The sequence below is a fragment of the Nelusetta ayraudi genome, unplaced genomic scaffold, assembly GCF_046127955.1.
Source record: "Nelusetta ayraudi isolate G7.1 ecotype Tasmania unplaced genomic scaffold, CSIRO-AGI_Nayr_v1 ptg000007l, whole genome shotgun sequence".
Taxonomy (NCBI): domain Eukaryota; kingdom Metazoa; phylum Chordata; class Actinopteri; order Tetraodontiformes; family Monacanthidae; genus Nelusetta; species Nelusetta ayraudi.
The window spans coordinates 3,747,230-3,771,207 of NW_027466057.1; the positions used below are offsets into that span (position 1 = coordinate 3,747,230).

Genomic DNA, 23,978 nt, shown 5'->3' on the forward strand with positions numbered 1-23,978 from the left:
AGCAGATAGTGATTAATCATGCTGCAGAGAATGAACAAGCAAATTCTCAAAACTTTTCAAGTATTTACACAGCAGCTGCTGCACTAAAACAAGGACTAATACAATTTGAGTGGTTTTATCAACAAAACTACATTATATGGTGATCAAAATTTGAGGGTAATTTTAATTTTAGGCTAATGGTGACTTTGCAAATTAAAAGTCACATATATTATGGTACTGCGTCTAGCCCAGAAACTGACTGGGTTTGGGTGACTACAAATATTTACCATTTTATTTTTCCAGTATTTGCATTTGAAACGGCTGTATGATGGGCAGTACATTATGAGGAACAAAACCAAGTCACTCAAATACCAAATCGCAAAACTTGGGCTGACTGAAAACAGTTTGAACAAGATGTAGTTAATTTGTCACTTATCAAACCATCTTGAACCGGCTTATTTATTTCCAAAGTGCTGTATACAGTTGAGGAATGAAGCAAACACTTATTATAAACATTTATTCACTTTATTAGCCAGAGTTGACCAGCTCAGACAAGGATTCCATATTGTTTCAGAACGTCTGTGTATTTTGCAATCTTTGTCTCGACGTTCTTCTCTGCGACCTTGGTCAGCTTCTTGACCGTCTTTTTCCTGACAAAGCGGATCTTGGCTTTCTCTTTTCTCTTCTCCTCCAGGGTGGCTGTGATAGCCTGGTACTTCCAGCCAACCTCGTGCGCCAGACGTCCCAGCACAGCAAACTGAAGCAAGAGAAAAATCCCACTCAACATTTGAGGTTTTAACACAATCATGAGTCCTCAAATTACAGTTTACAGCCATAGTCAAGAATCGATACAAGTAAATGTGTCAATAAAGCCCTAGGTATTTTCTTTTAAAGCACAATGTCTGTCAGACTTGACTCAGCAATCGGATCCGAAAAGTTGTCTCATCAATACGATGATCAGTTTCGGGATAAAGAGCTCATCATTGTCAAGCTTAGATTATTGTAGATTAAAATGAACCTAAATCTTACCTTGCGAGTGGGCTTCAGACGCACAATCTTCAGAGCAGCTGGAACAACCATGCGCTTCCTCTGTGGAGGAGAAGTCAATGTCAGACAAAAGAAACAAACAGCACATCCAAGATACTGTGCAGTGGCATGTCTCAGATTTGATTTTGATATCAGAGTCTTTACTCAAACAAGGCATGTAAGGGAAATTGTTAACATCATCGACGATGCCATTAAGGCCACACAGTGTGGTTCCACATGTTTGACTTCAATCACCTTGTCATAGGGTGGGGGGATGCCGTCAAACACCTTCAGCCTCTCCAGAGCAGCCTGGCCTCTCTTGGTTTTGTGAGGAAGCATGCCTGTCAGGAGGAAACAAATAGTCATGTGACGAATTTCAAACGGTCACCCATGGAGCTGGATGTGATGCTCATTTATAAGAGCGCATAAAGCCCCAACTGACTCAGCAATCGGATCCATATAGGTTATCTCATCAAACGGATCAGCTTCGGGATAAAGAGTTCATCACTGTCAAGTCAGGGAGAAAGCAATCAATCAAGAAGAGACTGTGCTTTCTAAGTTTTGAATGAGTTAAAAAATGTATACGTATAGTTTGATATAGTTCTTGCATTTTCTAAATGGTCCTTTATCAGGAGAACAATCTTTTCAGCCCATTTATTAGGTCAGGTTATAATTAAATTAGCATTAGTTCTGCTTTGCAAATTCAGAGCGGTCAAAGTCTCACCCCTGACAGTCCTCCAGAAGATCTTGCTGGGAGCTCTGAAGTGGTACGGTCCACGGGAGGGGTTGGTGTTCATCCTCTTGCGCAGGAAAGAGAGGTACTTCACTGTGGAGAACCATGTGATGCGCATTAATCAAATGGTAAACCAAGGAGAGTTAGCCAAAGTTAGTTTATTGTGCCAATGTCTCAGATGGTAGTGCATGTAAGTTTTCTCACAGTCAGTTAAACTCAAATAATAGAGTTACATTAACATCACTGACAAGCGTAGCAATGGGTGTAAGGTTTGTTGGCTTATTTAACCACGTACGTTTGTTGCGGTAGAAGTTTCCAGAGATGTTGATACCCTCGCATCTCACCACAACCACCTTGTGTCCTGGAGAAGGAAAGAGAAAACATTGTTCACCACAACTTAAACTCACTGGAATAGCGCCCCTCTGACCCTGCCGTCTCAGATGGTAGTGCATGTGAGTTTTCTCATCGTCGTTTAAACTCAAGCAAAAAACAAATCATCATCACAGACCAACGGCCTAGTTTACCATTTCATTTAGTACAATAACTTTTGTCAAAGAGATGGGGCTTCACCGAACAACTGCCCTGCAGTACATTTGAATTTACCTCAAAAGGTTCACTTACCGAGCAGAACCTGCTTAGCCACAATTGCGGAAAGCCGGCCCAGTAGATGGCCCCTGCCATCAAGCAGCAGAACCTAAAACATTCAGGGAAAATGGCGTATAAATATACTGAACCCAACACTTCGATAACAGCAAAGTCTGCGTTAGCACGATAGTGGGAGCTCAAAAATCTGACGAATACACCAAGTACCGATGGCAGGGTCGACATATGTGATTTGCTGATGTTCGAAGCAGTGAAACAATAGTACTATATATTTGGCATTTTAAAAGCTCCTTAGTTCCTGATAATTATTTAATAGCAGCACGTGAATGCGGCGCAAATTGACCCCGGCCACCTTAGCATCAACGTCAGAGCACGTTAGAGCACATTAGCAGTTGACGTGACGTAGCGCAGCCTTAACTTGTATTCCAACAGGGGCATAATAAAAGTGTTTTTTTCGGTGACTAACTTTAATCGAAATATGTGAGCGAACACGTCAGAACAACGGGAATAATTCAAGCAAAATGCATTGACTAAAGAGAGGGCGCTGCCATGATGAAGGCATGTTCGCTTAGCTTAAGCTAGCTACAGCTAGCGGCGTCAAACAAGAGCCAAAAAAAGGCATCAAGAGAAACGCCAAAATAGACAGACATATCACAACTTGTCTTATGTGTTTCTCCCACAGTATAGCATCAAAATGCGATGCTGTAGTTCAATTAAAACACAGCATTAACAGATAATTATTCCGCAGCCATTACCCACCTTATTGAACCGGTCCGCCATGATGTGCGAAAAGAAAGATGCACGGGGTTCCTCGTGGTAAAAAGCAGGGACAGACGGAAGTGACGTAATTTTCATGGCTGTGTCACGTTTTAAAAAGTGTTTTATCGCCACCGTTGTACCGGAGGTGACACAGCTTTACGTCCAGTCTATAATTTTTCATTTAATATTACTATTTATTACAATTATTTAAAGCTATTTACAAATAATGATTTTTACCCTACTCTATTATACCCTTGCTTTAAAAAAAAAAAAAAAAAGTGCATGTTAAAATGCACATTGTGGTCGCACTAACATTGAAATTCACAACGGATGACACAACACAGTTCATTTTGACAAAATGGACATTCACAAAGACCCAGACCAGGAATCATGCCGCAATTATGTGTTTCCTATTTCCCTAGTTGTTGTTGTTTTTTTTGCCCTAAACGTGAAAATTATATATACGTTGTTTTTGGAGGAAAAAAATAAAATAAAATAACGTATCCAGTTTAAAACAATGAAAACTTAAAATGTACCCATTAAGACCCACATTCAATAAACATTACTAATTATTTCTTTGAACATTTGTTCAAAACTTCCTGAACAAAGGTTATGTTGACAAAAGGTTGTCGTTACTGTATGTTTCTTTGGATGCGTCCTTTAATTATAATTCACCTTTTGTATTGATAATGTGAGGTTGTTACCTAATTAATATTACTTTGCTTTTGAATGTGTCCTCCTATAGGTTTTGGTGGAAAAACAACTAAATAACCACTACCAATTCCATTTACTTTACAAATGTATTTATTCATCACACAGAAAAAGGGGTTGATGTTGTTTCATCAAGCATTACAGATACTTTATTATTATTATATTATACAGCTTTGGGGATATAACTGCAACACAGAACACACTGATCAATAGCAAATAGAGCTTTTCAGCTTATGTCACAACATGCCAAAGCTACACAGATCATTTCATGATCTGTTTAATGAACTTTATGAAACATTCATCCACACATTCATGATTGGCCGGGTGACATAGGGCACGCAGAAAACTGAGGCTTTAGCCGTCAGAAAAGCAACTCTTTGAAAGACAGCTGCTCCTCAGTCATCATGCTTCAGCTTCCTGATCTTTCCCTTGTGGCGGTCAATTTCCCGCTGCATACGTTCAATCTCCTTTTTGTGGTGCTCAATCTCCTCCCAGTGATGCTGCTTCAGTGCAGCCAGTTGCTCCTGCTCTTTACGCCTTGTTTATAACAAATACACAAGGGAAAACAAAGGAGAAACAAGAGAGAAAATAAGAGGAGTAAAAAACAGGAAGAAAAGAATAACATGTGAATACAAAGCAAAATTAGATCAGTTCTTGTGTGTTTTCTGAAGTTAATATCAAGGGGATAGTTTTGCTGTCAAAAGTGATATACGTACTTGAAGTACATCTCCTCCTCTGCGGCCTGTTTCTTACCCATGGCTCCACCTGCCTCTCTGATAGACCCTCCTCCACCACCACCTTTACCTGCACCTTTACCCAGCTCACCCAGCTAACAGAGGTGTGAGGAAAGGTCACAAGAGAGAAACGTTTAGTCTACACATTCCAAGAAAAAAAAAAAAAAAATCAATCAGTCAATTCTGTTTCGGTGGGCATGCAACTGAAATGTCACAATTTAAAGCTTGCTAATTTGTTGCTCATATTAAGGATTCCATAAAGTCTGTGGGACACAATTTTCCAGGAAAGACTATATTTCATTTAATCCGGGGGGGAGTGAATGGCACATGTTTTGCGAACGAAAGACACTGGTGAACACACTAGAAACTTTTGAAACAACAATGCAACCGCAAACACAAAAGCACTGCTGATATGGTCAATCAATACGGTATATAAGCTACCAAGTGGAATCAACGTCATCAATAATGAAAACTTTGTACAGGTTAAGATGTCAAACGGGGGGTCATTACCTGGTCGGACGCCCTCAACTGAGATGTGACAAAACTCCTGACACTAGGCCTCAAGAATCTCGCCATGTTTGATTACAATGCGTGAAAGCAGCCGCGACAGTGACCGAAGCAGAATAACATGCCCTTGTCCTTAAAAATACGCTACAGGACGGCGCCATTACGTGTCACAGGGGTTCCAGTTAGTGCAGCACGAAACCCAGAACAGCCACATATATAACTATATATGCGGTTGTTATGCAATGTTCGCTATGCACTGAAAAATATGGCAACAAATGTTTTGATTTAGTTTTGTATTTTGGCTAAATACTGTTGTCAGCTCAAATTTAAATATTATTCACACAATGGTATGGTCGTCGGAAGCACGGAGTGACGGCGCACGTTTTTTTACGTAAATTCCAAACCACCTGACTTACCGTCTGAAAGCAGTAACAGGAAGATACGTTTCAAAATTGTGCAGCTTTTAAAATTATGCAGCATTGCCCCATTTTTATTTATTTATTTATTTATTTGTCTATGTAAAAGCTATATTGCGTCACTGTAATTGTACAAAGGAACATTTCCTACTGCCTTATCTTCGAATTAAAAGTAGCAATTTTATTGTGAAATTAGGGCAAGTGTAAATGCGGCTATGGAAGGTGTTACCCGTTGCTGCTTGAAACGTTTTATTTTTCTCAAATTTTGTTTCACGTGCTCATCTTTTACGTCCGCCTAAAGTAGACTTTTCATTTAAATTATTGGGGTGCTCCCTTTTAAAGTTTAACAATAACTACCATACAATCGATAGCACAGCTTTGCCCTGTACTGAGAAACACTGGCATACTGTAAAATCCTTCACTGTAATTATTTACTTTATTATAAATCATCTTAGAGAATATCTGAAATGGTTTGAAAACAAGTGAGGAGAACCGATTCCAAATGCTCTGAAGAATTTTATTGAATGCTGCAAGACTAATGCAAGAGTATACAGTCTCCTTATTAAACACAACAAGCACTGGCTTTTTGTATTGACAGAACCCTTGAAGTTCCCATGCCCAAGAAGAAATACTTTGCTGCAGGGATACTCTGGGCTCACTCTGGCCCCAGACCAGGTGAAAAAACTAAGAAACACAGAATCAACCTATAAGTTCCAAACTACATTCAGTCTTGTTAAATATTCACCTCGTATGCCATTTTACTCTACTGGTCAAAAATTACATATGTACAGGTTGTTTGGAAACGTGATGCCATCCAAGTGCTTAAAAGAAAAAGGTCCCCCCAATAAATGTTTGATTTAAAAAAAAAAGGAAAATTCAAGCGTAATAGTAATAGTGAATTTTGCTTTCTTGAGAAACAAGGAAAAAGTTGACTAAAAAAAGTTTGCACTTTGAAGCTTTATTGAAAAATTTCCTAGAAGAAGCAACAGCTGCACTTGAGAGACAAATTAAATTTTCTGGCCTGTGCATTTCTGAAAAGCATTGTCACGAGTCCACATTTGTGCAGTTTGTCTACCCAATTTGAGGTTTGCTTTAAAAAAGAAAAAAAAATATATATATATATCCAGACTGAATTAAATCAGTTTATAGTCATAAAACAAATCTCAATGTCTCAACATTTACAACATAAAAAAATGTTTCTGCAATTGAAAACAATTTCATGTTTAAAAATGGCTATTTTATTTTCCCCATTTGGAATAGAGTTGAAATTTAACTTTAAAGAACTTAAAACTTAAAGCTATAATCTGCAAAACATGTACTGTGCTCTGACATTAGCTTTTTGATCAGTGCACATTGCTCAGAGATTTTGCTCTTTGCAAGTGCATTTGAAAGGCCCCCAGAAAAAGAACATGCAGGCTTTTTAGGCTGGCTCGAGCTGATATGTTTTCAGTTGTGTTTAAAACAAGGGAACAAAAGAGAAGTATGGCAAGTAGAGAAATGGCTAAAATAAGATAAAACAAGATTGGGGGGGATAGAAAAAGGGTCTCAGAGGGCCAGGAGAGGTCTGCGGAGGCGCTTCGGCTCCCCCTTCCAGGCCCGTCAGTCCTGTTTGACATTGCCCAGTGCTCTCAGGCGTTCCAGCAGGGGAGGGTGGGAGTAGTGCCACATGGAAAACAACCAGTCTGCCACAGGGAAGCCCAGGTTGTCCTTGTTGAGCTTGATGAGGGCCGAATAGAGCTGCGAAGCTTTGCCCATGTTACGTGCAAAGGCATCTGCCTGGAACTCAAACCTGCGACTCAGCACCGTCAAACAGAAGGACAGCAGCTATGAAGAGAGAACATAATTTTGTCAGGTCACGGGCAGCCAGACAGCAACGCATGCAGGTATTTGTGATCGACGTTTACCTCGTTGTATGGGGAGAAAATGAACTGGAAAATAATCATCAATCCAATTAGCGTGGGCTGGGAGTCATTGAAGCCAAAAGCCACAAACAGCTCCTTGCGTCCAATCAACGCAGCGAAAAGGGAGAAGCACAAAAAGGAGTTCATCTGGAAACACACAACCATGGTGTCAATACTCAAGAACCATAAATATTGTTTATAAAGCAAAATAATATTTTGTTCACTTTCAGAGTGAGAGGTGATAAAACCACAGTAAGCAAATCAAACCATCAAACCCACATCTCCATGCCTCCCGTCTCATTCATTTCATAAAGCCAGACCTTTGTCAGTTTTCTCGCAAAAATAATGAATGAAATTCATGAAACGATATTGCATTTATGGTTCCATACTTATTGTTTCTGTTAACATAACTGCCACTCTTAGCATAGATGGCCCTGCTTCTCCCTTATTGTTCAGAAGGGAAACAATCAATCACCTGACTGATGACAATATTCTTGACTGTATGGCCAAGCTTCCAGTGACCAAGCTCATGTCCCAGGACTGCAAGGATCTCAGGGTTGTTGCATCCTTGTTTCTTGTTCTGTCAAAAAGAGACAGAGGGAGAAAGTAATTCAATTTAAAACAAATTACATCAAAACAAATATTAACAGGGCATTCATGATGGTCTGAAAAATGCATTTCATGCGCTTTCATTTGTTTGCCCGTTTCAGCTCAAAAACAAAATGTTCTGCTAATTGTCATGCCACCTTGGGCTTGGATTTTGACTCGTTTGATGTGTCATCACTCTCGGGCTGCTCAGGCTGATGCTCTCCGGACTTGTTCAGAGGCGAGTAGTCTTCAATGAGCGTGTCGAACAGTACAATGCGTTTGTTCTTGAAAAAGCCGTAGAAGTAGGCATTGCTGTGGGACGAACGCTTTGACCCTGGAAGCAAATAGAAATGAACCTCAACAGTGTAACATTCAAAACGTTAAAATGTTTGGACTTTTTTTTTATGTCTAATTTTACAAAGCGATAATGTGAGCACCACTGATTTAGTGGTACTGCTTTACCTTCGACAACATAAACCTTGGTGAGGGGGAAGCTTATACTCTGTGCCATCGTCTCAATATCAGTCTTCAGATCGCCTTCAGGCAGAGGCGTGAACTTGTCAAACAGTGGAGCAATGTAGTCGGCATAGATTGTAACAAGTACCTGCAGTAAATTCATTCAATGAAAAAAATCAACTTCAATGTTTAACACAGACAATTTGCAGAATGTAAAAAGTGCATAATGACAATAACATATGTCATTTTGAAACACATGTCGTCAGTAAAGGCAAATATGCCTTTGTTCACTTGGTGCTTTAAGAATGAAGCACTCACCAGGGAAACAGCCAAGGTAAAGAGCCATGCATAAATGAAAAAATAGTCTCCACCGATCTTGATGATGTACAGGAGCAAAGAAGTCACAGGCAGCAGGATACACTGCGTCACAACAAACTTCTTTAAGGCATCCTTGAGGAAGAACCTCAATGTCTGAGAAGGACAAAATGTAAAGTAAAATGGCAAAAAGCGTTCAAAGAGAAGTGACAGCAAAAAACGCAACTTGTGGTCAGACGATCACCTTCTAGAAGTCCTCCGACTGCTAGAAGGTGACCATGTCTCTCTGAAATGGATGATTGGGCCTGTTTACCTGCTGGTTAAAACCATGTTTCTCCTCGATGATAAAGGTGTTGTACAAACTCCAGGGTAATCCAGTCAAGGCACTGAACAGAGTGGCGAGCGTCAAAAATACGAGTGACTGGGTGATCTCGTACTCTGAGCCAAGTCCAAAACGAGCTGTTACAGTGCCGGCAACACTCCACAGAATGGGAATTCCACCCAGGAGAAGGATCAGCTGGGGTAAGGTTCAAATACACCGTAAACCTCAAATGTCAAATCAACAATGCCAACGTGAACACAAAAGAATTGCTCGGCAGCCTTACCGTCCCCTCAGTCTCAGAATAGAGTCCCGACCAGAAACTGAAGTTACTTTTATCAAGCTGATACAGACGTGACTTCTCAAATGTTTCAGAGTCCATGATCTTCCCTAGTTCGTGAGGCACATGTGTTGTTGATCGGTATATCCTCCTCTGGAGAAGGGAAAGGTGTTAGCAAACTTAAAATCCACATATTACAGGGAAATAATAAAGATCAATGTTTTATCCAAACATGTTAAATAAATATTCGGTAGTTTTCAAACATCTTGTCAATATTAACTTCCAACCACCTAAACCACAGACAATTTCATCATCACGTTGTTCAAATCGTTTATCAAAAGGTCGACTCCACTGGCACAAAAACGCCATTTTAATTTTTTTTTTTTTTTTTTTTTTAATAAACTTACACCATTAGAATATGCATGCCCAATTTATTAAAATACATTAATACACAATTTGACCCGTGAAGCATGCTTTACGCCCACTATTTAACTATATAAATGCGGGGGTGATTGGGAAGGGTGGACGTGTGCACGTCAACGCAACAAAGTAGCACCAACGAACCACCTTCAATGTTTATTTTCCAAAATGTTGGTCAACCTACCTGTCTGTAGGAGAGGTATGCCTCCCATAAATACACTGTCCAAGAAAATCCTAGAACAGCGTAAAAAATCTGCTTCTCCACCGGAAGGTCAAGTATAGTTCCAATCATGTTGGCTGTTTTTGGTCAATATTCTTTAGAAAGCGAGGACTAGCTGGCTGGGGTGACACTATAGAAACCGTCACCGCGGCTGACTGGTAGTTTTATGCTAGCAGCTACTTGGCGTAAAGTCTACACAGGAAACAGACACTTGAGTTTCTACAAAACGGAAACTGTCGCCGTATTCTTACATCAACAGACACAGACAGAATATGTTAATTTTGAATTCTTTACGTCTAGTTCCCATTCCGAGAGCCAAAGCTTTAATGGCTAATATCGTTCCATTCATGTGAGATGCAAGGCGCACGTGTCACAACGTATTTCTTCCCCCAACGAAACAACAACGCAACAATGGTTCCGCTGCTGTGCAGTTGATTTAAACGTTCATAGCTTGTTACGCTGGAAATGTCCCTGTGTGTTATTCATAATAAATTGGGAGAACGCATAACAGGTTTAGTATCCGACTGTGGAGTTTAACGAACAGACTAAACATACATGTGGAATTTATTAATTAGTTATGATGCAGGTATAAAATATGGAAAGCTTTGATCCCTCTGGACACACAAGGCTTTGTGGTAAGTGGATGTACTATATTCTCTTTCTTTCTTTTGATTACATGAATAAAAGTCATGACATGATAGGAATTTAGATTTGAACATTTATTAAAGCGTTACATACATCTGTCAACTGTCAACTGCATCCCATGGCTGGCCTATTATAAACCGAGGTAAGAAAAAAAACATTGTTCACTCTAAAGAAAGGAAATGCCTTTTCAGTCACACTTTCACACAATTTGAAAAGCTTTGGAATGCATTACTGACCATTTCTATCAATCGAAAAAAATCTGTACATTTTCATAGAACTACAGTATATACACATCTCATTTATATTATGTCAACAGGTATTATACATAGTATAAAACCTATACATTTGGATCACGTGTGCACAGTTTATCCATGTTTTTATCGCAAGTCTTTAGATTGGCTAATTAATAAGAAGCTAAAACTTAATACCATAGCTTTAGAGGAGGAAATACTGTAATCAAAAAAGACAGAAGTTTTTCTTTTTTTTTTAATATGTATATTATTTTTATTTATTTTTGCTGAAGCCAAGGTAAAGAGGCATTTATTTAAATTAACTTCCAAGTAGCAGTTTGTTGTTATTTGAGTTCGGTGGGATGTTGATGAACGTGGGTCTCTCCAGGACCACCACTGGTCTGAGATACTGAAGCTGCTTAATGGCAAGGTCTCCACACCCAGCCAGGGCTTTGTCCAGGATGGACTTCAAGCTTTGGGCAGATGTCCAGTCCCCAGTCATAGCATTAGATTTCATCAGAGAGGAATGACTGCGTCGGCTGCGGGTGTGAGAGATTCCCAGCTGGTTGTTCTCCTTTACAGAACAACCACGTCGAAATGTATCTCGATGTTTTGTTTGTGCTGCAGTTTTGTCTTTTGGGGCCGTGTCTTGTATAAACCTAAGAAACGACGATTCAAAGCTGGCAGGCTTATAGGTTGTGATGTCAAAAGTGGCGGGAGGAGGGTTAGAAGGCGGAGTGTCTTTCAAGTTTGCCGGCTGTCCAGACAGTTCATTTTTCCGCTTTAGTGGCTGGCGGACAGGAGGAAACGACAGCAGAGCTGAGCCATTCAACTTTTTACTGCCATCCTTATAGCTTGCCATTTCGTGGAGGCCCTCCACAGAAGTTGTGAGTAGCGAACATGGCAGCGAAAGGTCAACAGTGACGGGACGAAGAAGAGGTTTCAGTTTTTCCCAACTCAATCTCTTCTCCGATTTGTGAACAGTCTGCGTTGCAGCAATGGAATCGCTGGTGGGCTCACCAGTGCTCAGCTCGCCGTAGAGCACCTCGTCCGCACCTAATAGAACACCATTTCGCTCAACAACCGGCGCCTCCTCCTGTGCCTCTTCTGGGAATTCCAGAGGATCAGTACCGCTGTGGATCCTGAGAGGATCGGTGTTCTCTATCACTTTGAGAGAATCAGTGCTCCCAGGGACTGCGAGGCAGTGAGTACCATCCGCGGTTTCCGAAACATCAGTACCATCACTGACTCCCAGAGGATTGTTAATATCCACATCTTCTGTGTCTGAGTCCAAGTTAACAGGTGGAGGTAGTTCCTCTGGGTTTTCCTGCTCTGCCTGCTCCTCCATTTTGGGCACTTCGTCAGGGGTAGCATCTCCTGTCGCAGTGGGCCTCGCCGACTTCCTCTGGATCACCTCTTCGAGCTGCTCTGCATTCAACACTAGTTTGTTTTCGTTCTTCAAAAGGTCAAGCCGGCCCATTCTGTGGACTTTCAAGTAGTGTCGATGCAAGCTTCCCATGTATGTGACAACAGAGTCACAGTCCTGCACCATACATGGATAGGCCACACGTAAACAGCGGTCTTGGCACATCTGCAACGCTTCCTCGTGAGATCTGTAGATAAAACTGCTGAAAGGTTTTCGATGAGATTTCGACTTGGGCGCCTTATCTGTCAAACTACCTTCCTTGGGAGTTTCCGTTGAATTCACAGACTCTGCAGGTTCGGGACTTGATCGTTTGGCCTCTGGGGCGTTTGAATCAGGTTCATCTTTTTGGGGACTCAGAGGTGCGACAATAAGCTTCTTTTGACATCCAGTAACAGACTTGTTATGGGTGCTCTGCAGCCGCACCACCAGGGAATTGTAGTACTCGCAGTGATTATAAAGCATATGGTTTCTAAGTGCCTCATCGTGGCTGAACACTTTGGCACAGCCCTCATACTTGCACCGGATTGGCTCCGGCGGTTGTGAGTGGCAGTCACGGGTATGCCGAACTAGGCTGCTTTTGAGGTGGTAGGAAGCTTTACACTTGACAAAGTGACATCTGTGCTGGGGCTGAGGTTCGTCTGTGTTGGGAAGAGGCCTCTTCTTGGACGTCTCTTTTCGGGTTTCTGCACTGGTTTGCTCATCAACATCCGTCTCCAACAAAAGCTGGGAGCGGTTGTAGTGGTGCACCAGTTGCAGGTGGCGCACAAGACCTCCCTGGGTGGAGAAGGCAGCGTCACAGTTTTTCGCGACACAATGAAAGGGTTTGCTAAATTTGTCCAATATGTAGCAAAGGTTACTTTTGGCTACCAAACGTCTTGTCCGAACCTGCTGCGTTGCGCTTTCATCAGTTTCTTCCTTCGGCTCACCAACTTCCTCTCGACTTTCTTGCTCACCCTCCCCGTCCTCTTCAGATGGAGAGTGATTGTCACTGTTTTGTGTGTTTTCAGCATTTGTTTTCAAGTCCTTCTTGTTATGTTCTCGTGGCAGCTCAGGGTTGTTTGTGGTGGATATTGTTGGATCACGTGACTCTGTTGCATGCTGAGCAGATGCATAGCTTATTTTATCCACCAGAGACTCACTCAGGTTATGTGCATGAATGTAGTGGGCCTTCAACACATGCTTTTCTCTGTGGCTCTTGGGACAAAGGTGGCACATGTACGGCTTGAACGAAGTTGTTTTTAAAGATGTCAATCTTTTGGCCTGTTCAAAAGTGCGTCCGTGTTTGGTGCTATAGTGACGCAGGAGGCTGTAACTCTGAGCTGTCCTAAAGCTGCACCCTTTCACCTCGCAATTATATGGCTTAGCATTAGCTAGAGATTCGATGGAAGTCTCAAGGTTAAGTTCTTTCTCTTCAGAGTTGGCTTCAATCTTTACTTCCGGTACCTTCTTTTCTCCTTCTTCAGACTGCTCAGGAGCCTTCTGCAGTACAACAAAAGAAGGCTCAGCCACAACAGGTTGAGAAGGAGATGCCAGAGATGCGTTTGATTCTAGGCTCTCAATCGAGGGGGTAGTTCTGCTCTGCCCACTGTGAGGTGATGCAGAGTTAAGGTCCAGATTACTGAGCCCAATAAGAATTTCTTTGAGAACATCATTTGTTTGCAGGCTGAGTGTGTTTGCGGCACTGTTTTTGGTGTGAGTGCATTCTTTTCTGTCTTTGCTTGACTTAACAAGCTGTGAGTGAGTTGAGAGCTCACCCTCAACGTTACCTTCAATATCTGGCTCAGTTTTGGCCTTCATCCATGTTGTTTTTGTGCCCTGCCCTTTGTCATTCACGTGTTCTTTGTTCTCCAGCTTGAGGTGCTCCGGGTGGGCACATTTCAGGTGTCGCTGGACATCTCTGGCTCTGGAAAAACTCATGCCACACTTCTCAAAACCACAGGTGAACTTACTCCCATCAAAACAAACGGCCACCAAGGTCATTGTTGCTTTAGGCTCCTTGCAGTCAGACACTTGCAGTGCAGAGTCACAACTGTCCGTGGAAGAGTTTTGGACTTCGTTATCGGCGCCCTCTGCCTGGACTTTATTGAGTTGAGGTGTCACTTCAGCCTTAAAACGTTTTCGCTTCGCCTTCCTCTGAGCCTCAAAGTCCTCTTCAGAGAATGTGATGCTGTGTGTGGATAAATGCTTGATGAATTCTTGTTTGGACAAAAAGTATTTTTTACATTCTTGACTGATGCAGGTAAATGCAGCATCTCGAAAATGCTGTGCTTCGTGGTGATAAATCTGTCCCAAATCAGAGCACGTAACGTAGCAGCCTTTCAGCTCACACTGGTAGTTTAGCTGATAGCCGTGGGACTGTTTGTGTGAGACAAGCTCTTGGGACGTGCCAAACTGCGCGCCACAACCAGTGACTACACATGCGTATGGTGTGTCACCGTAATGTGCTCTTTTATGTTTGCGGTGATGGTAAGCTGAGACGAGATGACGTCGACAAAAAAGACACTTTTCTCGCTTGTCTCTCATCTGATGAAAATGTTTTACATTCTCATCTCCTTTGTGCTCTGATTTTAAGTGGACATACAAGTACTTGGAATGTTTAAAAATGCGAGGACACCCAGTACCGGGACACTGATATTCATCCCGGTTCTGGAGCTTGAAGTGCTGGTGTATGTATTCAAATGTTATATGCTCGTCATCGCCTCCGTTCTTGTCTTTCACGCTTTTAGCTTGTTGCATGATGTGCTGGAGCACAACCGGATCATGTGTGGATTTGTAATAAAGCATTAGAGAGGGGTCGACTGTGATCTCACCAGGTTCGATTTCATCGTCTTCTTCCACCCGACTTGGCACATCCTCTTTTTTTATATTGTTGTGAAGTTGCATGTCGCTCTGAATGTGTATTTTCATGTGAGGGACCAGATCTTTCCGGCTCTTGAACGTTTCCAAACAAACAGGGCAGGGGTGGCAATTGACTCCTGCATGTCTCTTGGAGTGGTGAATGGCTTGAGTGAGGTCAGTGATGGACCTCCGACATATCCGGCAGCAGAACCTTTGTTGCTTTGTCTGGGATTCTCTTTGGCGTTCCGGTAGACTGGGACACTCTGTTTTGTACTTTTGCTGATGATCTTCGAGACTTCCATTCCTCCTCTTCTGATGGTCTGATTCTACTTTAACTGTGACTTGCTCTGTTCCAGGTGATTCAATTATTTGCTGTGTTTCTACAACCTCTTCTTCTTCACCCTCTGACTCTGGTATTACTCCAAGGAGGGAGACGCAGTGGTACTTGAGAGTTTTCCAGTCCCAGAATTCGGGGTCAAAGGGCCAGTACGCTTTGAGCGCTAGCAGCAACTCACAACGTAATGAGTTGGGAATCACCTCGTTTTCCTGATCAAACTTTTGATCTGGCCGCAAATAGAGCTCCTCGAGGCACCCAAAGACCTCCTGGCAGGGGCCAAGCAAAAACTCTGTGAGCAAGCAGGCACGGATAACTTCGAGATCATCTGAAAGAAGGCAAGACACTGTTTTGCAGACTGAGATTCTTGTTTCTGAATCCTCCTGCTTTGGAAGCTGCAGTGCTTTAACGCAAAGTTCCACTGAGGCTGGAACACCAATTTCTTTTGCCTGTAAAGAGACAAAGAGAAATTATTGAAAGAAAAGAAATTTCCATACAATCCCACACAAATTCATCACAATTTAAGACTGCTTAGAACATCTGCAGTATTAAGTGTTTGAATTTGTATCAAACTGAATTCACAGATAAGCATTTTGGGTGGAATGGTTTGTTGACTGAGTATTTGAACCAAATGTACAAAAGCAAACCCGGAAGATAGACCCAGGTCCCCAAAAATGGACCGTGCCACAACTTGGCTCACCTCTGACTGGATGACACGAACAAAACAAAGCAAATGATGCACTGTTGTGGCAATGGCACCAAGCTGAAGGCATCGTTCTAGAAGAGATATCAATGAAGGGTCGATCCTCTTCTGGAGCTTACTCCACAACAGGATCAACTCCCTTTGGATCAAACAGGAAGGGAGGTTGTGATTTCCAAATGTTGGCAAGTGGAAAAGGGATGCAATGGAATTCAATTAATTAGTGCCTTAAGAGGAGCAACTTACCAAGAACAATAGAGGCTCTGCTGTTGGAGCTGCTGTGTCAGGAATGTTGTGCACAGGATGAACGCTGTGTTCTCCTCGCCCTCCGTCTCCAAATTACAGGTGATCTCCAGAACATCCTTACAGTCAAGTCTGGATATCTGTTCAGGCATCAGAAGTTGGAACTTGAGAAGCAACATTTAAGCACAAAATCAATAAAGGCAATCAGTGAGAGCCCTTGTAAAGTAAACAAACAAGCATTGTGTTTTTATTTATAGTTTTCACAATATTGCAGCCTTTTGAGAGGTTGGTTTTCGTGTATTAACTGTGTTCCAAGTCTCATTTACCCATCGATAAACACAGATAAAAGATTTGGGGATTAGTATGAAAAGGTCGTTCAAAAGCCCAATGCAGGAGGTTACCAATCTTTGAACAGGAGCATTTATTGCACCCATTTTTTTCTGATGCACTGAGCTAAAATAATCACAGTAAATGCTTAACTTTTTTCTAAGACTCAGCAAATGGAGACGAGGTTGAGAACAGGAGAGCTACAGCTGTATGAGGAATTATTCCTGAGAAACAATGTGCTCTGCAATGCCTGGAACAACGAGGAAAATAATTAAAACAAGAATCACTTGTTGTTTTTTTCTCATTTGTTATGACGTCTCAGTACAAAGATACAGTTCAATGGGTATGAAAGTTGGGAAAGGAAAATTCATTGTCCATTTTCCTCAGTATGATGTAAATTCTGGAAACAGGAGGCTTGGAGACAGTCAGCCTTTGAATTTGGAGCATTATTTATAGACACAAAGCGTCTTTCACAGGAGAAAATACTAAAAATAACAGCTGTTCACTCCAACTAACTTCTACAAAAGGTGTCCTGGTTGTTGCTTCTCTTATTTAAACCTTTCAACTGCCAAAACCTTGCTTAATATGCGCTATTTATTCTTCTCGGGCAACGGCTTTATTATTTAATTTAAAGTTTATCAAGTGTGTTTTTTTTTAATACTCTTTGTCGTAGAATCTGTTTCATTTTCCTCTACCTTGTTTTAGCTGTAACCTTAGAAGTTGTAACTACTCCAATGTCTCCACAGTTACAGGTGCAGTCCTACCTCCATGATGGCCTCCTCATTAGGAAGCAGGTGGCAAAGCAGTGAGACATAGGTTTGACGAAAGGTGGCCTGGTTGGAGACGAAGCAGCATTCAGTGCAAGCTTTAGCCAACACCACTGCCTTGGCAAGTTCGCCCATCTTCTCCAGGTGTTTCACTCGCATCTCCATGAAGCCCTCACCCTCCAAGCTGATGTAAGCATCAACTAGCCAGAGGGGACAAAGAAAAAAGAAATCAAAATAATAATAATTAAAAAAACAAAAACTTAATGAAATCAGAGGACAAATTGCTGATAAGCATAAAAGACTCTTACCTTCCTCTGTGTTGGTGGGTTGGCCGGTGAGGAGCGACGTGAGGATGGGGCTGCTCCATGCTCCTCCCTCTCCTGTGATTTGGAGCAACGCTTGTAGATCGGTGCTGCCAAATTGCACCAAGGTTTCATGAGCAACCTGCAAAAAAAGTCAGTTTGAAACGAATTACTCCCAGAATCCTTTTTAATCCCATCTCCCGAAATCTTGTGTTCAACACTGCTTTGACCATAAAGTGTGAAAAGTGCATATGCAGTGACAACTACAGCAAAATGAAAAAGACTATTGGTGCACCTGGTGGTTTGAAAACTGAGAACAAAAGGGCACGCACACCCTCAAAGATGCCATACTGGTGACAAAGCATTCAGGAATCCTGTAGGGAATGTTGTCAATGGCAGCAGGGCAACACCCTGCCAATTAGCACTTTGGTAGGGTTTTGTTAATATATTATATCCATATCCACAACTTTCAAAATAGTTGCAAACAAATGACTGACTGTTGCCCAAATGTCACTCAATTACCAATTATCAACTTTAAGACCTTTACAAAGGTGCATATGTTGGATGGTTGCAGTGAGCTCTGGTAATCTAAGTCACCTGCATCCACTGCTTTTCATTTATCAGTCGTGGAATCTGAGCACATTGCAATAAGAATTACGAACCAGTAAATCCAAGTTTAAGAAATACATTTTTGCAAGATTCTGAAAGTCACATAGCCATGCACCTCATCAGCAAAGAATGCTTAAAAAAAAAAAAAAAAAAGAGAGAGAGAGAGAAAGAGAGAGACACTGAACCTGTACAGAGTGGTGAAACTGAACCCAGGCTTCGAAGGGGATTTCATTCTCAGGCACTGAAAGCAGAAGTTCAAAACAGCTCCTGCATGAAGAAGAGTCATGAATTAGACTTCCAAAACATTTCTGTGAATTATGACCATTCTGCCCTTAAAAATGGAAAAAGACAGTCATGTCTAGACACAGGATTTTTTTTTTTTTTTTACAATCTGTTAACCAACCTAGATTACTGATTGTTATTTTTAGATTTCAATTAGACTGCCACGTTTCAGAGGCTGAATCAAATATAACTTTGCCCTTGATGGATGATTACATTTTATAAGAAATGTTTTTAATGCAGCTGAAAAAAACCAAGACCGACGACAAAGTGGGAACAGCAGCAGACGTGAGTAAATTGCTGGTGCTCTGGTTTGCAATTTTGAAATCGAGACAAAATAGAATAACTGTAAAACAAGTCATGCGTTCCTTCAAACCCGTTGTCATTTGCATTACAACACCTTTAATGTTTCTTGAAATAGAACAAGAGTCAAATCTAACCTGTCGCTCTAAGTATTTTATGGGGGATAAAGATATGGCTGTGTGTGTGTGTGTGTGTGTGTGTGTGTGTGTGTGTGTGTGTGTGTGTGTGTGTGTGTGTGTGTGTGTGTGTTGCAAGAATGTAGTGAGTAGTTGTCAATCAATTGCAGCAGACTGGAATTGTGCTTTTGAAGCGTTAACGCAGACTATTTGAGGTTATACTCAACTTGAATACAGATGAAGAAATAACTGGGCATCAAAATGAAATGGTGCCCAGGTTGTTTGTTGGCTGCCTAACCTCTCAAAGTAGTTAAACAAATGTTGTCAATAGAAAGGGTCATGCACCAAAGTCAATACTCACAGTGCAAGTCTCTTCAAAACAAGGGCCACTCTGTCAGACTCAGCTGTGAGATGCGATCGGGCCGCTGCGAAACAGTTTATGGACAAACAGTAGACCTCCAGAAGAGGCAGGCCATGCTCAATAGAGTTCCTGCTCCCAGCATAGTGCATTAGTGCCTGGAAAAACACGCACGGACATGCACACACACAAAGGGAAAGAAAATTAAGTCAAGAGAAGCAAGAACAGGAAGAGTTGACAGTTAAAGTTTAGACAAAAAGAATATGATATTTTGGATAGGACAGGGGTTTCCATCCTGGGAGACCTGAACTAAACCAGAGTATTCCCAGGTTGCACTGTCAGGTGTTTTACTGCCCTGATTGGGTCCAAAGGGACTTGACTGTATTCTGAAAGAGGTCCCCATAAACTAGGATCAAACTCTACTTCAAACAGATGACTGGGCAATTGGCAGTCAATTCAATGAAATGATCTCACTCAACCCAGACAGCAACCTACGGCACAAAGAGGTACTACTGGTGCCTCTGCCTAGATGGCATGTGAACCGAGGTGACATCTATTCTGCACGAGCTGCAAACCACCATCATTACTACAAATGTCCCAGGAGTCCCATCCTTCCACCTGCAGGAACCCCGCAGGTTGACGCCCATACCTTCCTCGGAATCAAATCGATTCCCCTCAGCTGCAAGCCAAGAATAAGGCCCCTAGAGATCCCCGCCCTTGAGATGTAGATCAGTGCACTAATTACATCCTCCCTACTAACCACTTGAGCAGAAAAGACATCTGGAAAAAAATAAAATATATATATACACACACACATATATATATATATATATATATATACATACATATATATGAATAAAATATTAAATATTAAAATGGGCATAAGACAGCTATAAAATTAACAGTTCAAACAGTGCCAAATAAATGAATTGGGGCTGCACTAAGGAAACTGGTAGAACCGCTTTAAGTCGGGTGGCAAACCAGAGAGAGACGTACCGTCCAAAAGTAAAAAGGCACAGCAACGTTGAACACACTTAATCGCCTATCACGTTTTCTCCATCTTGCAACTCTTTTTGCTTTGCAGTTGAAAAACTACAAATGATAGAAATCGATTACTAATTGTGTACAAATGCATTTACCTCTACAAAACGTCAATGTACAGCCCGCGAATCCACTGACAGCAGTTCTAACACAAGGGAGTTAAGTGAAGCTACCCGATATATTTTTCCCTAAAGCCTGAATGCATCATAGAATGGGGAAATGCTTTTCAAAGGTTCAGGGACTGTGAATATTGTACATAAATACGACGTGTTGTGCCATTATCTTCTTCAAAAGCCAAAAATGATGTTATAAACGGGCCATAATTACAGCACTGTCAGCTTCCGAAATCTTGGTAAACACGCCGCTGGGCCGCTCCGCCCCGCCCCGTTCATACGCATGACAAGCAGAGGTTGACAATGTCATGTGCAATGCACGACATGTTTTAGTATCATTTTGGAAATTCTAAAAACCGCCCTCTTTATCAGACAGATGCTTTAATGACACTGAATCGGGTAGAATGTAGACTGCATCAACAGAAAACTGCACGGTATAACGGACAACTGATTTCCTTGAGCGACACCGAGTGAAATCCTTGTTATTTTGTATGCTACGCATTCGTGGATGCGAGAAAAACAATGCACACCGTGTGCCACTGGACCCAGGGTTGCAGATTAACCCTTCACTTGGTCGAACAACAAGCCGTGAGATAAACGAGCTGGCGGGTTGCGCGATACAGCGAACAGTTTTGGACGAGCTAGCTTTAGCCTCGCTGTAGCTTCGGTGCTGCATGTACACAATACCTGGCAGAAGTTGTCGCAGTACTCCGTGGAGGATTCCACAGAGAGCTCTTGTTGCCTGAGGACATCCTCGAAGGCTCTCAGTGTGGCCAGCAGGGTTTCCATTGCGACCAGGGTGTCCTCGGCGATGTCCAGGGCCCGGTCGCTCCATTCGTGCTCTGGTTCAACATTATTCTCCGCCATCTTCGCTCTCCGCCACGGCGCGTATGCAATGTAGCCTGGTGAGGCGTTCGCGTGCCATCGGAATATCTTTACGATTTAGTTGAACGCCTGATAACGTGACAGGGGCGCGACTTCTTCATAACACGTGATTGCAGCTTCTCCTGTGGGCTGTTCTTGTTTAGATTTTGGAATGGTCTTTACTTTACTTTATCAACTGACGAAAGAGAATTGCGGCGTGCTAAGTTCATGTAAAGTTATTTTCCTCAGTGTTGATGTATTGCGAAGGTTTTTTTTTTTCATTCTGAAATATGTTTATCTGCTCTTTCGTCTGTCACCTATAATAGTGTTTAAAACACATGGTCACCTGCTAGGTGTATAGAATCACCTTTTATAGTGACGTTGCACTGAACTCACTTGTTCAATCGTGTGTTAAACTGAAGATGGCGTTTATCAATAAACACTCCTAGACTGTCCAACAACTGTGAATAAAGTCCTACAAATAATTAAAGAAAAAAAAAAAAGTAGTACATTTATGACAACGTCGTAAATGTAAAGACCAATATTTTAAATCCATAATAAAAAGCCGTGGAGTATATTAACACTTTAAAGTAGGCCTACTGAGTTCTGATGTATCAGAAAAAATAAAAACAAAATGGATTTTTCATTGAATTATGACATTGATGTGTTCCTGATGTCTCAAAAAGAGGGACATTTTTTTTTATTTATTAATAACACATGTATGACCATATCATAATATTAAGACACTTAACAGAATTTAATATCAGGCTCAAGTACCCTGTTGTTGTTATGGGTTAACGCCCCCTACAGGCGAACCTATTAAACGTGACGTTTTTAACCCGGAAGTTGAAGTCCTCCTTCTCCGGTGCACGTGTGAATAGTACGCGAAAGCTAATGCTGATATGCGTGTGTTTATGATAGAAAGTGAGGTTTGTTGCTGATCAGCCTGAACTAAGAACTTTGGTAGGGGACTTGTTTTTGTGGAAAAGACAAGTCTTGAAAGGTAAGAAGACGTACTTCAGATTTTAATCGTTGTTAACTATAATAACGTCATAATATAACCACTCACACGCCTTATCCATGTGTAAAATGTGACAGGTACTCTTCTAAACAACCATGGGCAAGTCCAAACAGACAGGAGGCCATAAGAAAAAGAATAGAGGGAAGTTGTGGAAAACAAAGCGCAGAACCAAAGATCTAGACCAGATCCACTCGGATATGAAGCCTGAGACCGCAGCCAAGCTTCTGCGTCAGGACGTGGACTACGATGTGACTGGCTGTGCGCAACACTACTGTTTACACTGCGCGTAAGTTTGTGAAGACGAGGCTAAAACGTGACTGTTCTTGTTACCTGGCTAGTAGAAGTGTAATTTCTTTTAATTGTAGTTGGTGTCATTAAGCGTGTGGCACTGGGTTTCTTTCCAGGAGATACTTTGTGGACATGAAATCCTTGAAAGATCACTTCAAAACGAAAGCGCACAAGAAGAGGTAAGACATAAATCCCATCCGTCGCTGTAACGTCGTTAAATAGGTTTGCCATTATGAGTGCTCACTACGTCTTCTCCCTCTCCTCAGGTTGAAAGAGCTACGGGAGGAACCCTACACCCAGGCAGAGGCTGAGAGAGCTGCTGGCATGGGCTCCTACATCCCTCCAAAAATTGTTGAAGTGAAAACACAGCCGATAGAAGAGGACATGGATTAGTCGATCACATCAACAATGGACTGAGAAACTTGGGTCTTTGTTTGACTTTTGTCATTCACCATTTCACCACCTTCTTAACACACAAGATACTCATACAGTACCTATGTAAATAAAAAGTCTATTAATAACTGTGTGGAATTTTAAATAAACTAGCATTGAGACCTTCTCTGTTGACCATATGTTCACTTAGACAAGTTGTATTAGTCGTAAAAGCATACAATGTCAAAAGAATTCCTACATATATATATATATATATATATATATATTTATTTTTTTTAAATGCTTCTCTTGCTCATCATTATTGGTTCTGGTGCTGTTTACCAAAATCGGTTCCCCTTTGATTACAGACCAAAGAACTGTCTTTGGTGCTCCATAGCATTTTTTGTTTGTTTTTTAAACTGTATTTAGCTCTGCTAAATAAATTGGACATTAACCATAATGAAACCCGTTAATGTCCAATTTAGTGATTTTTCTCAGAGCCCCAACATGTATAAACTACTTTTATTATATAAATCAAATTGAAACGCCTAATTTCCCTTTTAAAAAAAAAATTGTTTCAACGTGTCACTATACTGAACCAGTAGATGTCACTGTATGGACAAGGTGAGAATCCAACAAAGCAGAAGTTGGCATTTGATTGAAAGTTAATTTTAGGCTGTAGTGCGTGAACAACTGAAAAACATTTGACCTCTTGTACATTCACTTTATATTAAATTTCAAGTTCGAGTCGATTTTCTTTTTTCTACCAGTGGAGTAGTCGCTGTAAGCTGTCGGGTGCGTCAGAGGTCAAAAAAAGATGTCCGAATCATATGCG

General features: G+C 41.5%; 5 protein-coding genes and 4 non-coding genes across 11 annotated transcripts; 1 reads left to right on the forward strand and 8 right to left on the reverse strand.

The window, feature by feature from the left end:
* Nucleotides 1–481: 481 nt before the first annotated feature.
* rpl13a (ribosomal protein L13a) lies at nucleotides 482–3,188 on the reverse strand. Its single transcript, XM_076017948.1, has 7 exons — nucleotides 3,101–3,188; nucleotides 2,360–2,432; nucleotides 2,034–2,099; nucleotides 1,730–1,831; nucleotides 1,261–1,346; nucleotides 1,009–1,068; nucleotides 482–736 (listed from the first exon to the last, which is right to left on the reverse strand). Exons 1-7 carry the CDS (start codon nucleotides 3,119–3,121, stop codon nucleotides 527–529), a joined length of 618 nt encoding a protein of 205 aa, XP_075874063.1. The 5' UTR covers nucleotides 3,122–3,188; the 3' UTR covers nucleotides 482–526.
* On the reverse strand, nucleotides 893–968 carry LOC142883486 (small nucleolar RNA SNORD50). The gene has a single exon (XR_012926058.1). It is a non-coding gene; the product is annotated as a small nucleolar RNA SNORD50 (small nucleolar RNA).
* LOC142883485 (small nucleolar RNA SNORD50) lies at nucleotides 1,445–1,518 on the reverse strand. Its single transcript, XR_012926057.1, has one exon. It is a non-coding gene; the product is annotated as a small nucleolar RNA SNORD50 (small nucleolar RNA).
* Nucleotides 1,907–1,989, reverse strand: LOC142883483 (small nucleolar RNA Z195/SNORD33/SNORD32 family). The gene has a single exon (XR_012926055.1). It is a non-coding gene; the product is annotated as a small nucleolar RNA Z195/SNORD33/SNORD32 family (small nucleolar RNA).
* Nucleotides 2,170–2,249, reverse strand: LOC142883484 (small nucleolar RNA Z195/SNORD33/SNORD32 family). Its single transcript, XR_012926056.1, has one exon. It is a non-coding gene; the product is annotated as a small nucleolar RNA Z195/SNORD33/SNORD32 family (small nucleolar RNA).
* Nucleotides 3,189–4,072: 884 nt separating the features above from the next.
* atp5if1b (ATP synthase inhibitory factor subunit 1b) lies at nucleotides 4,073–5,215 on the reverse strand. The gene is made up of 3 exons (XM_076017949.1): nucleotides 5,056–5,215; nucleotides 4,528–4,640; nucleotides 4,073–4,348 (listed from the first exon to the last, which is right to left on the reverse strand). Exons 1-3 carry the CDS (start codon nucleotides 5,119–5,121, stop codon nucleotides 4,207–4,209), a joined length of 321 nt encoding a protein of 106 aa, XP_075874064.1. The 5' UTR covers nucleotides 5,122–5,215; the 3' UTR covers nucleotides 4,073–4,206.
* A 749-nt stretch (nucleotides 5,216–5,964) lies between these two features.
* Nucleotides 5,965–10,315, reverse strand: zmpste24 (zinc metallopeptidase, STE24 homolog). The gene is made up of 9 exons (XM_076017961.1): nucleotides 9,932–10,315; nucleotides 9,334–9,480; nucleotides 9,042–9,245; nucleotides 8,732–8,884; nucleotides 8,420–8,561; nucleotides 8,116–8,291; nucleotides 7,845–7,949; nucleotides 7,373–7,516; nucleotides 5,965–7,292 (listed from the first exon to the last, which is right to left on the reverse strand). The coding sequence occupies exons 1-9, from the start codon at nucleotides 10,037–10,039 to the stop codon at nucleotides 7,068–7,070; spliced, it is 1,404 nt and encodes a 467-aa protein (XP_075874076.1). The 5' UTR covers nucleotides 10,040–10,315; the 3' UTR covers nucleotides 5,965–7,067.
* rlf (RLF zinc finger) lies at nucleotides 10,061–21,775 on the reverse strand. Of its 3 annotated transcripts, XM_076017954.1 has the most exons (9): nucleotides 21,286–21,775; nucleotides 19,448–19,602; nucleotides 18,574–18,655; nucleotides 17,786–17,921; nucleotides 17,475–17,677; nucleotides 16,387–16,547; nucleotides 16,141–16,282; nucleotides 15,079–15,889; nucleotides 14,229–14,435 (listed from the first exon to the last, which is right to left on the reverse strand). In XM_076017954.1, exons 1-9 carry the CDS (start codon nucleotides 21,463–21,465, stop codon nucleotides 14,365–14,367), a joined length of 1,941 nt encoding a protein of 646 aa, XP_075874069.1. In that variant the 5' UTR covers nucleotides 21,466–21,775; the 3' UTR covers nucleotides 14,229–14,364. The 3 variants fall into 3 exon arrangements, with proteins under 3 accessions (XP_075874067.1, XP_075874068.1, XP_075874069.1); XM_076017952.1 differs by having other exon boundaries at nucleotides 10,061–15,889; nucleotides 21,286–21,749; XM_076017953.1 differs by having other exon boundaries at nucleotides 10,061–15,889; nucleotides 16,387–16,523; nucleotides 21,286–21,747.
* Nucleotides 21,776–22,298: 523 nt separating this feature from the next.
* Nucleotides 22,299–23,330, forward strand: znf593 (zinc finger protein 593). The gene is made up of 4 exons (XM_076017950.1): nucleotides 22,299–22,465; nucleotides 22,561–22,769; nucleotides 22,888–22,950; nucleotides 23,038–23,330. The coding sequence occupies exons 2-4, from the start codon at nucleotides 22,579–22,581 to the stop codon at nucleotides 23,162–23,164; spliced, it is 381 nt and encodes a 126-aa protein (XP_075874065.1). The 5' UTR covers nucleotides 22,299–22,465; nucleotides 22,561–22,578; the 3' UTR covers nucleotides 23,165–23,330.
* Nucleotides 23,331–23,978: the final 648 nt, after the last annotated feature.

Bases quoted from the DNA above. Each gene is read 5' to 3' on its own strand.
- zmpste24 (XM_076017961.1), bottom strand. From the start codon at position 10,039: ATGATTGGAACTATACTTGACCTTCCGGTGGAGAAGCAGATTTTTTAC. The intron at 8,885-9,041 runs GTAAACAGGCCC...TGTCCTTCTCAG, and splicing joins AACATGGTTTTAACCAGCAG to ACATTGAGGTTCTTCCTCAA. The intron at 7,517-7,844 runs GTGATTGATTGT...GTGTGTTTCCAG, and splicing joins AGAATATTGTCATCAGTCAG to ATGAACTCCTTTTTGTGCTT.
- atp5if1b (XM_076017949.1), bottom strand. From the start codon at position 5,121: ATGGCGAGATTCTTGAGGCCTAGTGTCAGGAGTTTTGTCACATCTCAG. The intron at 4,641-5,055 runs GTAATGACCCCC...CACCTCTGTTAG, and splicing joins AGTTGAGGGCGTCCGACCAG to CTGGGTGAGCTGGGTAAAGG. The intron at 4,349-4,527 runs GTACGTATATCA...GTTATAAACAAG, and splicing joins GAGGAGGAGATGTACTTCAA to GCGTAAAGAGCAGGAGCAAC.
- znf593 (XM_076017950.1), top strand. From the start codon at position 22,579: ATGGGCAAGTCCAAACAGACAGGAGGCCATAAGAAAAAGAATAGAGGG. The intron at 22,770-22,887 runs GTAAGTTTGTGA...GTTTCTTTCCAG, and splicing joins CACTACTGTTTACACTGCGC to GAGATACTTTGTGGACATGA. The intron at 22,951-23,037 runs GTAAGACATAAA...CCCTCTCCTCAG, and splicing joins ACGAAAGCGCACAAGAAGAG to GTTGAAAGAGCTACGGGAGG.
- rlf (XM_076017952.1), bottom strand. From the start codon at position 21,465: ATGGCGGAGAATAATGTTGAACCAGAGCACGAATGGAGCGACCGGGCC. The intron at 19,603-21,285 runs GTATTGTGTACA...GTGTTTTTCCAG, and splicing joins ACTGCGACAACTTCTGCCAG to GCACTAATGCACTATGCTGG. The intron at 16,283-16,386 runs GTAAGTTGCTCC...TTTGATCCAAAG, and splicing joins CAGAGCCTCTATTGTTCTTG to GGAGTTGATCCTGTTGTGGA.
- rpl13a (XM_076017948.1), bottom strand. From the start codon at position 3,121: ATGGCGGACCGGTTCAATAAG. The intron at 2,100-2,359 runs GTAAGTGAACCT...TTCCTTCTCCAG, and splicing joins GGCTAAGCAGGTTCTGCTCG to GACACAAGGTGGTTGTGGTG. The intron at 1,832-2,033 runs GTACGTGGTTAA...GGTTCTCCACAG, and splicing joins AAACTTCTACCGCAACAAAC to TGAAGTACCTCTCTTTCCTG.